This window comes from Myotis lucifugus, unplaced genomic scaffold (assembly GCF_000147115.1).
Source record: "Myotis lucifugus unplaced genomic scaffold, Myoluc2.0 scaffold_7, whole genome shotgun sequence".
Taxonomy (NCBI): Eukaryota; Metazoa; Chordata; class Mammalia; order Chiroptera; family Vespertilionidae; genus Myotis; species Myotis lucifugus.
In genome coordinates, this window is record NW_005871055.1 from 13,402,754 (window position 1) to 13,416,984 (window position 14,231).

Below are 14,231 nucleotides of genomic sequence, written 5' to 3' on the forward strand. Positions count from 1 at the left end.
GATCCCGGTGCTGGGAGGCATATTATCCTTTTACTATATAGGATAGAGGCCTGGTGCACGGGTGGGGGCCGGCTGGTTTGCCCTCAAGGGTGTCCCGGATCAGGATGGGGGTCCCGCTTGGGTGCCTGGCCAGCCTGGAAGAGGGGATGATGGTTGTTTGCAGCTGGTCACATCCCCTTCAGGGTGGGGGACCCCACTGGGGTTCCTGGCCAGTCTGGGTGAGGGGATGAGGGCCATTTTCAGGCTGGCGGGCGACTGAAGCTCCCAACCTCTCCTTTTTTCTTTCTTTTTTTTATTCTGGGATTTATTTACCTTCTATAGCTGTCACTGGAGCTGAGAGCCAGCTTTAGCTCTGAGGCCGGCTCCAGCTTGAGGCCTCAGCTGCTGAAAGCAGGGATCTGGGTTTGTTTGGGTTCTATAATTGTAACACTGTTTCAGTCCTGCTCGCTCCAGCTCTGACAGCTGAAAGCAGGTTTCTGGGTTTTGTTTAGCTTCTATATTTGCAACAATGTTTCTTAGAGAGCAAGCTCAGAGGCCGGCAAGGCAGGCGGGGAACCTTGGCTTCCTCCGTCACTGGAGCAAGCAAGCCTCCTGTTCACTTTAGCTGCCTGGCAGGCTGCCGCCATCTTGGTTGGCAGTTAATTTGCATATCGCCCTGATTAGCCAATGGGAAGGGTAGCGAAGTTACGGTTAATTACCACGTTTCTCTTTTATTAGATAGGACTAGAGGCCTGTGCCCTCTTGCAGTCTAGGACCCCTCAGGGGATGACCACCTGCTGGCTTAGGGCCGCTCCCCAGGGGTTTGGGCCTAAGATGGCAATCAGACATCCCTCTGGCAGCCTGGCAGCCCTCGGGGGATGTCCACTTGCCAGCGGGGAGCAGGCCTAAACTGCAGTCGGACATCCTTAGCGCTGCTGAGGAGGCAGAAGAGCCTCCCACCACCACTGCTGTACTGGCAGCCACCAGCCTGGCTTGTGGCTGAGCAGAGCTCCTCCCATGTGAGAGCGCCCTGACCACTAGAGGGAAGCTCCTGCATTGAGTGTCTGCCCCCTGGTTGTCAGTGTGTGTCATAGTGACCAGTCATTCCCAGTCCTTCTGCTGTTAGGGTCAGTTTGCATATTACCCTTTTATTATATAGAATAGAGGCCTGGTGCACGGGTGGGGGCCAGCTGGTTTGCCCTGAAGGGTGTCCCGGATCAGGGTGGGGGGTCCCGCTTGGGTGCCTGGCCAGCCTGGATGAGGGGATGATGGCTGTTTGCAGCTGGTCGCACCCCCTTCAGGGTGGCGGTCCCCACTGGGGTGCCTGGCCAGTCTGGGTGAGGGGCTGAGGGCCGTTTTCAGGCTGGCGGGCGACTGAAGCCCCCAACCTCTCCTTTTTTTCTTTTTTCTTTTCATTCTGGGATTTATTTACCTTCTATGGCTGTCACTGGAACTGAGAGCCGGCTTTAGCTCTGAGGCTCGGCTCCAGCTCTGAGACCTCGGCTGCTGAAAGCAGGTATCTGGGTTTGTTTGGCTTCTATAATTGAAACACTGTTGAAGCCTCAGGTCTGAGGCCCGGCTGGCTGAAAGCAGTTTCTGGGGTTTGTTTAGCTTCTATAATTGCAAAATTGTTTCTTAGAGTGCAGCTCAGAGGCCGGCAGTGGCAGGCGGGGAACCTTGGCTTCCTCCATCACTGGAGCAAGCAAGCCTCCTGTTCGCTTCAGCTGCGTGGCTACCGGCTGCCATCTTGGTTGGCAGTTAATTTGCATATCGCCCTGATTAGCCAATGGGAAGCGTGTCGGAGGTACGGTTAATTACCATGTTTGTCTATTATCAGATAGGATAGATGGTCTATCCTATTAAATAAACACTATGCACCAGAAAAAAAGGCGGTGGCTGTTTACCAAACTGAATAATATGGAATTATCTCCAATATATATTTTAAGTGAAAACAGCAGGGTATAGAGCAGTATATAGGTGTGTGTTTTTTTAATAAATGGGTATTTTTATTTACATTTACAAAATGTAAATGAAAAAGCAAAGGGCTAAGAAAACCCAAGACAACTATGAAGAAGAAGGTGAGGGGCCTTCAGCTTAATGTGAAGCTGTAATATTGACCAAGAGAGACCAACAGACCAATGAAAAGACTGAGTGATCAGGCTGTGCAGCAGTGTTTTGGGGAAGGGAGAAAGGATGGTGGAGGAAGACAAAGCTAATCCACTCCAAGCAGTTTGGAGATAGTCAAATACATTTAGGTAGTAGTTTTATGGTATGACAAATGCTTTTATAGGGGAAGATAAGAAAAATGGCTCAAAATCCTGATATGTGATGATCTGAAGTGTTTTGAAGCAAGTACAAATACTGAAGAATACACAAATCAGTCATTTCTGACACTACCAGTTTTGAAAGCCCACCATTTAATCCCATTTTAATGATCATTTTGAAATTAAATATATGTATAGAAATTATTTCCTTTTGCCTTTTTTTTCTCCTGAGAACAATTTTCTTAGTGTTTCACATTAATTAAGATTTTAGGCATGATATAATTCAAACTGGGGGTCTAGGTCAGGCTCAACTTATCTTTTGCTACTTTAGCTCACAATTTCTATTCAGAATTAAGAGTTAATTAATTGAAAATTACTTTAGATGTAAAAATAATATATTTAGAAAAGAAATCTTAGGAGATTTAATAATTTCTATATAAATATACAAGATACAGTCGACTGACAAGTTAAAAACCTTACCCTTTTCAGGTAACTCTGGACCTCTTCCCCTACTTCTGCCCATCCGGTCATTCCTAATTTCACCTCGAGACTCACTTCTGGAATCACTCCTTAATTCAGTACGAGAACTTTCTTCTCTCAAATGGTTTCTGCCATAACTTCTAGATTCTTCTGGATATGTATCTTCCTTTCGATGAGCATCTCGACTTTCACGGTCCCTGTAGTCATGGGCATCACGAGTAGACCGAGAATCTCTGGGATCACGGCTCTCCTTGTTATCTCTGCTATAATCTCTCATCTCCCTGGAGTCCCGAATGTCTCTGGAGTCTCTTAGTTCCCTCCGGTCTCTAGTATCTCTGGCATCTCTTCGATCCCGGACATCTCGAGGTTCTCTGTCTTCTCTGTGGTCTCTAGAAGAGCTCTGATCCTGTTCATACTCTCGTTCATCTCTTGTGTCCTTTTCTCTATCCCTTTTGCCTCTAGTCTCTGTAATGCAATTTTGGAAATGAAAACCCCCAATATATTTAAGATGGAACTTTAAAAATTCTATTACAATGATAATTCATGTTCTTTGAAGAAAATAAAAGGATAAAATATGGTCAAGTAAGAAAATTAAATCCATCCAAAAGCTAAAATTCCAAAGGTAATTTTTTACTAATGCTTATCTGTGGTTCTCAACCTTGGCTGCACATTAGAATCACATGGGAATCTTTTTAAAATCCTGATTTCTGGGCTTCACCCTCTGGAAATTCTGTTTCTTTGTTAAGGGGTAAGGCCACAAAATTAGTAACAAAGAAACAGAATTTCCGAAGGATGAGGCCCAGAAATCAGGATTTTAAAAAGATTCCCAGGTGATTCTAATGTGCAGCCAAGGTTGAGAACCACTGGCTTAGATAATTGCTTTTTATTGAATAAACTCTAAATAAGATCTTCCCCTGCTCCAATTTACCCATACTTATTTCTTAGACAATTGAAACAAATAAATTGATCTCATATAATTAGTGGCTTACTTTTAAGAAATCACTTTGAGATGCAGAGGCACACAGTTACTTTAATCATCTCTACCAAATATTAGGTCAGATGACCGGTAGACCACTCATGACCACCTCAAATGGCATCAAAGACTTTACAGTGGCCTACAGTTAGTAAGCTGGACAGCAAAGGCAAGGATTTGATATGTCTCCATCCCTTCTTGTAAACATCTATTACTTCTAGTCCTCTTCCAATACCAACTATGCCTAAAAATATGTTCACTTAATATTTTTTTTTCATGACGCTCCCCATCTGTCTGTACAAATACATCTAATTACTATATTTTGTTTTTTACCTCCCTTTTCATTCTTCCACTAAAATTATTCTTATTTCAGAAAATGACATCTAAATAGAGAGGAACAAACATCTGCTACACTCATGTATGGAAGGTTAAAGAAATGTCCTCTTTACAAAGAAGCTAAACACATATGGATTCTTCCTATAACATAAGCCACTCTTACCACAAAAAAGCAATCCCCCAAATAATCAACTGCATACTATTTCTCTTCATTAGTGTGTTTAATAATTATGTTTTGAAATAAAGAGTGTCCATTCAGTAAGTAGTCACTAAAGAAATACTATATTCCTAATCAATTCTAGTTGTTAAATATCTTATTAAACTACTAATGTACTGATCTCATTCCAAAAATCATGTACACAGGGATAATTCTATAAAATAGGTGCTCTCTCCAGTCTCTACTTATGTATCCATTATTTTCTTGAATAAAAAAAACTTGATTAATTATTGCTTGCAATGTTGATAGGAAGAGAATAACTAAATTCAACATGTTTCATGGGAGACTGCTATACTGTACTCATAAACAGCCTTTGAAAATGCATATGAAACAGAAATGCTGCAAGTAAGCAATTATTTTCTGAGTACTCATTATGTTAAAACTAACTGAGGAGAAGTTAGGGAAAAACTTGTCAAGGTAAATAAACAAGGATAAGAAGCTTAGACAATTACAGAGATATTAGATGAGAGATATTACACTGTATTGTCAGGTAATGATAGCATCTCAGCTTGAACAGGGTGTAGCAAATTCAAAGTTAACTTAATTCTCAGGTATCTAAGAAAGGAAACTGCTTTGTTTACTTCTTTCTTGAGTTATACCTGGAAAACTATCACTTGGTTTGCACTGATCCTTTGAATGCTCCCCCTACTCTCACCTCTTTATTAAAACACTTCTGATGCTTTCAAACTCTGCCCTGTGGTTGGCTGCTTCTCATTCCTTCACCTCTTTATTTTTTAAAAGAATTAACTCAGCAATTAGGAGGGTGCGCTAAAAATAAGATGACCAAAAATTTCTAGAACTTGAGAGTACTCAAGTAAAACTTCTTAAAGAAAGCACCAACTTAGTATACATATAACTAACTAATACACATGCTAACAGTTTACATGCCCATGCCATTAAGCACCTCCTATTGTCCTCAAGACCTCTCCTCTGTGTGTTACAGAAGACTTAATATAACAGAGTTCTCTTCTATCCCTTATTATAATAATAATCTGAATGTCCCAAGTTTAAGTTAAAAAATCTACTTAAGTGACTTTTAAAAATCCAGATAAAATACAGTGCATACCTTCCCTCCTTTCATGACGCCGATCATGAGACTGTGAAGTTCGTTCATGATCATGCCTCCCTTTCTCTCGCACTGGAGAGCGATGTCTTGGAGGACTCTGCTTTCTCTGAGGAGAAGACAGGGAATGTGAAGGATAAGGCGAAGCAGAACGTCGTAAAGGTGGAGTTATTGTCCTCTGGTAAGATGGTGAGGGGGTTCTTTTTCGACGAGGAGAAAGAGAATGTCTTTGAATAGATGATCCTGACTGTGAGGACGATGAGTGATGTCTAGAAGACATAGGAGAATGATGCTGTCCTGCAGGGGAAGTAGACCTATAAGGAAAAATAACATTTAATAAAAAATAAGTTTAAGAGCCTTCATTTCTAGCCAAAAGAAAATATATTTTTTTCAAAATAAAACAAAAATAACTGCATGTAAAAAAGCTGAGTGTGAATAATTCTAGGATAAATTTTAATTCACACTGCTATAAAATAATAAGTTGATTTTTAAAGATTTGATGGATTTTTAAATCAGCTCGAAGGAACAGTTCTAGAGGAGATATGCACTGCCTTTCTCCCAAGCTTTGGATGCAAGGTAACATTCTCCCTGAGCACAGATGGTGTAACCCTTACTTAAAATATGGAATTCACTTTTATTAGAGGTAATCTCTGACAGTGTGAGTAGGTACTTGGAGGGGGTAACCCACAAAGAGCTAAAGAAAACACATACTGGTAAGATCTAGATAGAAAGCAGCTGTGAGAATGCCTACACTTCAAGGTGGGAAAGGGAAAAACTTAAGTCAAACCTAGTCTGCCCTGCCTGAGTTGACATCTAGAATGGGGAAAAATTGCTAGGGTTAAGGAAAGAATGTACTGTCTATATAGTTGCATATTAAATAATCTGACTTCAGTCTTGGACAGCACAAAATGAGATTTAGTCTGTAAGTCTTGGTTTAACTAAGGCATTCTATACACCTTTTAAAATCATCTTCTTTCATTGATGCCAAAGAAATAACATACTGAGTCACTCCTACTATCTATTATGACCTGGGCCCTGTCTACAATGAATATGCAAAATGTGTGCATAATGAAGAGCTGGAATACAAACATTTGTGCAATAATTAAAAACAGGACTAATATTTAAAAAACAACATTCTAGATATCACATACCCAGATAAATATCATATTCTTCAAATCATTTAGAGGGCTAGATGTTTACTCAAAAAACATTCTGAAGTTCTAGTCAAAGTATTTTAGAATTACCTTCAGTGCTTACAATAATTATTATTCAAATTTTGTGGAAACAAATTTTTTAGTTCAAACTTTGAATAATCGAGCAATCGTATTAAGGTCAGAGCACCAATGTGTTGTCAAGTTATGGTTTCAGCTTTTAACCATATTTTTCTTTTTTTTTTTTTTTATATTTTATTGATTTTTTACAGAGAGGAAGGGAGAGAGATAGAGAGCCAGAAACATCGATGAGAGAGAAACATCAACCAGCTGCCTCCTGCACATCTCCCACTGGGGATGTGCCCGCAACCAAGGTACATGCCCTTGACCGGAATCGAACCTGGGACCTTTCAGTCCGCAAGCCGACGCTCTATCCACTGAGCCAAACCGGTTTCGGCATAACCATATTTTTCTTCTTACCAATCCTTTAGGGAAAAATAGTTTATGAAAATTGGTTTAATTTAAGCATTTGTTATAGACTGAATGTGTCTCTCAATTTTTATGTTGAAACACCAACCCCCAATATGATGGTATTTGGAGGTGGGGCCTTCAGGAGTAATTAGGCTTAGATGAGGTCCTAAGGATGGGGTTCCCATGACGGGATTAGTGTCCTTACTAGAAAAGAAAGAGACCAGAGCACCCCTTTCTATTTCTCCCCTTCATGTGAGGACACATTGAAAAGACAGCCATCTATGAGTCCTGAAGTGGAACCAAATCTGCCTGGCACCTAGACCTTGGATTCTAGTCTCTAGATCTATGAAAAATAAATGTCTATTTTTAACCCACTTATTAGTAGTCCACGGTATTTTGTAATAGTAGCCCCAGTTGGCTAAGACAGCATCTTTACATTCTCATTCTGTTACTATTCTTTTAATTTGAGGACTGAAGAATAGTGAAAAGAGGATCTGTTACTGAAACAAGATGGATCAAATTATGGATGTGAGACTGACTGGACCAAGAACTATGTTCATTCTGCACATATAAAAGGTGTGACTTTAATAAAATCATCTTGAAATATGACAAAATTATCAGTACTGTGGCTTCTAGACTATTGTGGAGATACACAGTATTAAATTACATTTCCACTTAGAATAGCAGTAATTTCAGATTAACTAGTTTTATGCTCTAGAATTGGCTGGTTTCTTATCTGAGGCATAAGAAGTGAAACTTAAAATTCAAATAAAGAAAAAGGGAAAGTGTAGTGCACAATGAGAAGCTTAACATCTTAATAATCTTAGTGGATGGAGTGCACAAGATTACTATCAGCAAGAGAACTGTGACTTATAGCAAAAAGGGAAAGATGATCTTTAGCCTGACTTGGTTCCCATCAAAAGATTTTTAATGTTGCTATAATTAGGATATGATGTATAATGAGAATATTCAGAGTATATTTTATTTGGGGAAAAATGTAAAAGGTTAAGAAATTAAAAAGAAAAACTCCTGAGAACCTGGCTGGAGAACCTAGGGAGAGAACATGGCAAGAGAACCTAGACAGAACTTGGCTGGAGAACCTGGCTGGAGAACCTCGCTATGATGATCAACTGAACGCTGCCTCCGTGTCATTCCTTCTTCGCCGACTCCGTCCACATCTTTGGGAACCCCTGGACCTGCTGGGGCAGGACCCCAACATATGGCGACCGAACAGGATTCCCCTAGCCGACCCAGAGGGCACAGCTGACTCCTCCCCGGACACCGACACCACCATTAAGCGTGGCCCTGATGGACCCTTTGATGCAGCCCTTCAACTCGCTGACGCATCAGGAAGCCCGTTGCTAATGACGCCACCCGCTAGCCAGATCAACAAGGACAACCAAACCACCGACTTGAGGACAGCTGAAATCCCTTGACTGAAGAGGCCAGCAACCTTCTACAGGAACAAGGCTCCTTGTGCACTCCATCCACTATGTTTATAGCTATGCTCGCTATCATTTCTTATCAGTCTTCTTCCAAGTCTTAAACAACCCAATCCGAGAGGTGGCCGCTGATTTACATGCGCTATCATTTAAAAAATAAAAAAGGGGGAATTTGCCGGAAGCCGGTCCATCCTTGCTGCTTGACACAGTCGCTGCAGAGAAGAAACATCTGCACAGCATATGTTTCAAGGGACCTGGCGTATATGGCATACTGTTCTTAATATGTTTGCTCCCCTTCTTGGCGCTATGTTTTAACCAAGGTCACCTCTCCGAGAAAGGTTGGGATTTTTCCCTGAAGTTAGGGAGGGAATAAAACCCCTTAACTAAGTGCCAGGCAGGTAGTTAATCACTTTAACTTCGAACAATCACGCTTAAGCTAAATAATCTTTACTCCCTGGAATGGAGATAAGAAACGCCCTAACCTTTGGAATAGAAATTGATAGGATTAAAATCAACTGGTATAAATACAGATGTAACAAGACAATAAAAGACAGAACCTGGCTGGAGAACCTAGTGAGAGAACATGGCAAGAGAACCTGGACAGAACCTGGCTGGAGAACCTCGCTATGCTGATCAACTGAATGCTGCCTCCGTGTCATTCCTTCTTCACCGACTCCGTCCACACCTTTGGGAACCCCTGGATCTGCTGGGGCTGGACCCCAACATCTAGTGACTGGCCATTTCTATCTCTAGTCACTGCTCCACCTATGCAGGCGTTTCAGGAAACATACCCTTCAGAATGAGACCAGTATTGTACACATTTCTATTTTGTTTTTAAAATGTAGCATTTATTCCTTGATCAGACATGGTGCATCTATAGGCAGAATCTTCCACATGTTCTGTTCATAAACTGTCTTACTATATTAAGTAACATTATAGAAGAATTTTCTATATTTTCCTTGCAATGAAAAATATAACACAAAAAAAGAAAAACTCCTCATATTCAAGATGCAAGTAATTTCACTTACAAACCAACATGTTTACAACAGACTTTATTTATTGATTTTTAGAGAGAGAGCAAGGAAAGGGGAGATTAAGGAAGAGAAGGAGGGAGAGAGAGGAAAACATCAATTTGTTGTTCCACTTATTTATGCATTCATTGGACCTTACCAGGAATCAAACCTGTAACCATAGCGTATCAGGATGATGCTCTAACCAACTGGGCTACTGGCTAAGGCCTACCACAGACTTTCTTAAAATTAATAACACTGATGTTTCAGTCAGTAGTTTCTATTTTTCAAATATGAAAATATGCTTATATAACTAACATTCATAATTCAACCTTTAAAATCATCATGTAAAAAAAGTATACTTTGAAAAATATGGACACTATATTAAATTCAACTTTATTTCCAATAGTAAAATACAACACATTATTACATACAGAACAAATATTAAGTGAGCATCTTTTATGCTCCAAGCATTATTTTTTGCACTGAAGATAGAGAAGTGAAGAAGATGGACAAAACCACTAACATAATCATGATAATAATACTAACAACAGCAGGTAATAAATATATTGCTACTATGTGCATGATACTGTTAACTAATTTCATCTTTATGACAACAACCCTATGAGGTAACTGAAGCAGAGGGCTGAAAACCAGTCTGTCTTAATTACAGGATCTAGGAGTAGACCACTTAGAATAAAGAAATGCAATTTCAGCTAATTAATGCAACAAAGTCTACAAAACAGGGTAATGAAATAGAAACTGTTAGGTCCAAAAAAATAGTTTGTCAGGTTGCTTACTAATAAGCCTTTAATAACTTGATGACATTTGAGTCGAGAGTTGAAAATCTGAGGGCAGAACTTTCTGTGCAGAGGGCTCAGCAACCACCCATGAGGCAGGAGAGATTATCCTATATAATAAAGCTCTAATATGCAAATTGACTGAACGGCAGAATGACCGGTTGCTATGATGTGCACTGACGACCAGGGGGCAGACGTTCAACGCAGGAGCTGCCCCCTGGTGGTCAGTGCGCTCCCACAGGGGGAGCGCTGCTCAGCCAGAAGCCAGGCTCAAGGCTGGCTGGCGAGCGCAACAGCGGTGGCAAGAGCCTCTCCCGCCTCTGCTGCAGGTGGGCTGACATCCCCCGAGGGGTCCCGAACTATGAGATGGCGCAGGCCGGGCTGAGAGACACCCCCTCCCCCAATGCATGAATTTCGTGACTAGGCCTCTAGTCATATATAATTTGAACAGAAAGAGGACAAGTGTTAAGTACACTATATGAGAAAGTCAAGAGAATTATGAGAGAGAGTCACAGAGAAGGCAGGGGCTAGATGATATAAAGTCTTCTAGGTCGCGATGGAAGTCTGGTTTTATTCTAAGCATGAAGGAAATCACTTCATAGTTTTAGACAGAGAAGTGTCATTCAAAATCTAACAAGATCTTACTTGCTTAAATATGAACATGGAGAAAGAAAATGTTCCTGTGTAATAATTTGTTTTAGGCCTAGTAGCTTGCTGTCCCTTTGGATCATGATAAATACTCCTGGAAGGAGATCAATTCTAATTAAATGATCTAAAGCAGCGGTCGCCAACTGGTGGTCTGCGAACCACTAGTGGTCCGTAAGGTCTGAAATGTTGGAGACCGCTGGTTTAAGGAAACCTTTGGAGCAGCGGTCGCCATCCGGTGGTCTGTGAGGTCCGAAAGGTTGGCGACCGCTGATCTAAAGAAATAGGAGAATACTTATCTTTTGAAAGATATCTCCTTCATAAATATATATAATGATACTTGTAAAACATCTGATTCAAACAAACTAATAAGAAGTTCTAGATAATACAAGTAAATGTAAGCCAAATAGTAATAATTTTAGTTAGATTTCATTTGTGCATTTATGTAGAAATGAAGTAATTTAAAGAAATCTCAATTTAAGAATGAAGAATGTTAAGATAATCCCTACATCAATACATCCGTCAATGATATTCAGAATCAGGTTCAGGAGCCTAACACGGACTTGTTCAATCACATGACTTAGCTAGTAACTGTACCTACCATTGTGACCCAGAGTCAAAAGAGACAAGTATCTGGTATTCCTGGCACACAAGATTGTTTTTAAGCTCTAGGAGTAAGAGAGTCAGTATTCCAAATGCAATAAAATTCAGAAACAACACACACAAGCATAACATGAATTAAGACAACTGGCTCCTATCCTCTACCTTGTTTAGTTAATTAAAGTTATTTTCTTCAGGGATAGGGTGGGATGGGATGGTAAGATGATGAAGAAGATGACCAGACCATGCCATAAAAACAATACACAATCCAGTACTGGGAAAGAGGGTTCTCAAGTTCTGGTCCAATTTCCCAGGCCCATTATTTCCTCAGCTCAGGCCAACAAAATGGGTGCCAAATAAGGGAGATTCTTGAAATCCCTGCCACTGTCCTGGAAGTTCTATCCAGACACAGGTCAGAACTGCCAGTGAAAAAATTACCATCATACACTACTAAACCACAGCCAGATTGGAATGGATGTCTGTTACTTCAATAATCTTATCACATACAACACAACCCCACACTTTTACCAAAATGAGTTTTTGGCATTTACCATGTTATGCATTTCTGATTGGACCAATTACTGAAACAGGACTAAACATCCCAACAACCTTATGCTACTGAAAACCTCTCTGAAATTTCTTGAGAACAACTTTCTTTCCAAGTCTCTAATTCTACCAAGCTTGTTGGATAAAAATACAACTTTTAGGGGCATAAATGACACTCTAGATTTTGTCTTGACAAGTTTTCCCAATATCACACCTACAAATGAGAGCATAAGCCTTGACCAATTGGACGAAATGGAAAGGTTTTATTTTTTCCCAATGCAATCGAGTTATTCTGGTACTTACAAAACTCATGTTTAACACAAGTCTATCATAAATTTAGTATATAATTACGTTTAGCTATGTCACACATTTCTTTAAGTGCCTTATTATATCCCTAGCTTAAATTAGCATTCAAATGAAAGAACTTTTTAGGTCGACAGACAGGGCTCAATTAAATGTAGAAAAAAGGACGATGCTTTAGGCAAACAATTTCCAACTTGACTGAACACACAGGTTCCATTCTATTACTAAAAGGTTTGCATATTCTTCATGATATTTCTGTTCACATCCATCAATTGGGAAAATGTTATAAAAGATATGACAAATAAATCAGTGCTTGTAAAATTTGTGTTTAAAATTACATTATTCTCTTTTTCTTTTAAGTGTGATACTGGTATGATCATTATATTTTTCTGAGTGTTCTTTCTTGGAGAGATATACTAAAATGTATACAAAAGAAATAAAATGGCCAGAATCTACTTCAAAATAATACTGGGGGGGGGGGGGTGAACAGGGGTACTAATGAAACAAGATGGATATAAGGATCCTTATACTGTTCTATTTTTATGTGTGTGAATATTCCATAATAATAATAATGTAAATGCAATACTTTTTTCTACCCACTGTATATAACCAAGCAACATTAGTATACAGTTACTCAAGAAACTATCAATTTAGTCTATAGAAAATGCTTGTTGCACATGGATTCCTTCCTGTCCTGTGGGTCATGGTCACAGGATGAGATTTACCATTCCAGAACCTGGTGTTTGAAAATGAATGATAGATAATGAAGAAATCAAAGAATGAATCCAACAGATAATATTCTTTGTCAAATGTCTGAAATGTTCTTCTTTTAATTATTTTAATAAATAGGTGCAATACCTAAAAGGAAATAACTGCCAATTTGGTGGTAATTTGCTGATTCTAAGTTGAAGTCAAAACCAACAAGCTTTAAATGGCCACATCTGTTTTTCAAATCTGAGAAAGATTCATGTGCACATTTGTACTCCTATCAAGAAGTAAAGTAACAACCACATAAAAATTACAACTAAAATATAGAACCGTCATTCAGAACTGCCTGAAATCTAGCTAAATGGAAGTCCTACAACTACGGATTCAAAGAATAAGCCACATAGAGACTGGCAGGAGGGTCAGAGATCTAGAATGGGCTGGTCCCCACACCCACGTGTGGTGGATAAAAATTGGGAGAACTACCTCAGCTGTGGAGGTACCACTTGAGAAGCAAGGGGTCCTAGCCCCCCAAGAGCCCTCCCAACCTCCCTACCCAGAGTTCCAGTGCCAGGAAGAGAAGTCCCCATAACTTCTGGCTGTAAAAATCAGTAAGGATTGTGGCTGAGTAATATGAGGTTGTTGGAGTTCCAAGCAGTTCCTTTTAAAGGGCCTGTGCATTCACTTACTCCCTCCAAGCTCCAGTGCTGGGGAAATATATCAAAAGGCACCAGGGACATATGTAGAGGAAGTGAATTGTCTGACATCGGGAAAGAACTGAGGGTACAGCTTTGTGGTCGGCAAACTGCAGCTTGCGAGCCACATGTGGCTCTTTGGCCCCTTGAGTGTGGCTCTTCCACAAAATATCGACTTCTGCGCATGGGCCAGGAAGTTTCAATCGCACTGTACATGTGCGCCCACACGTGGTAATTTGTGGAAAAGCCATACTCAAGGGGCCAAAGAACCGCATGTGGCTCGTGAGCCGCAGTTTGCTGACCACTGTTCTTGACGAAAATGCTTGCAGAGGACACTGAACGTTTTCTGAGGCTACCCCCCTTCCCCCCCCCCTGCCCAATAGAGTCAGCAGGTAGGTGCCATTATCTGAATCTCCATCAACCTGAGTAACACTATTAACCCTGCCCTGGTGATTCCCTGAAATCCTGTTCCACCAAACTGGCAGGCACACCCAAGCTGTTTCCATACAAATGGCCTGTCTTGGCTCATGCTTAACACTTTCCTAAAATTT

General features: G+C 40.3%; 1 protein-coding gene across 10 annotated transcripts in view; it reads right to left on the reverse strand.

The window, feature by feature from the left end:
* ZC3H13 (zinc finger CCCH-type containing 13) overlaps positions 1–14,231 on the reverse strand; it is a 137,288-nt gene that overhangs the window by 46,585 nt on the left and 76,472 nt on the right. For all 10 annotated transcript variants that reach the window (XM_014449515.2, XM_014449510.2, XM_006083588.3 and 7 more), the window contains 2 exons: positions 5,316–5,626; positions 2,724–3,188 (listed from right to left, as the gene is read on the reverse strand). In XM_014449515.2, coding sequence (XP_014305001.1) covers positions 2,724–3,188; positions 5,316–5,626 — 776 coding nt within the window. The remainder of the gene's footprint in view (positions 1–2,723; positions 3,189–5,315; positions 5,627–14,231) is intronic.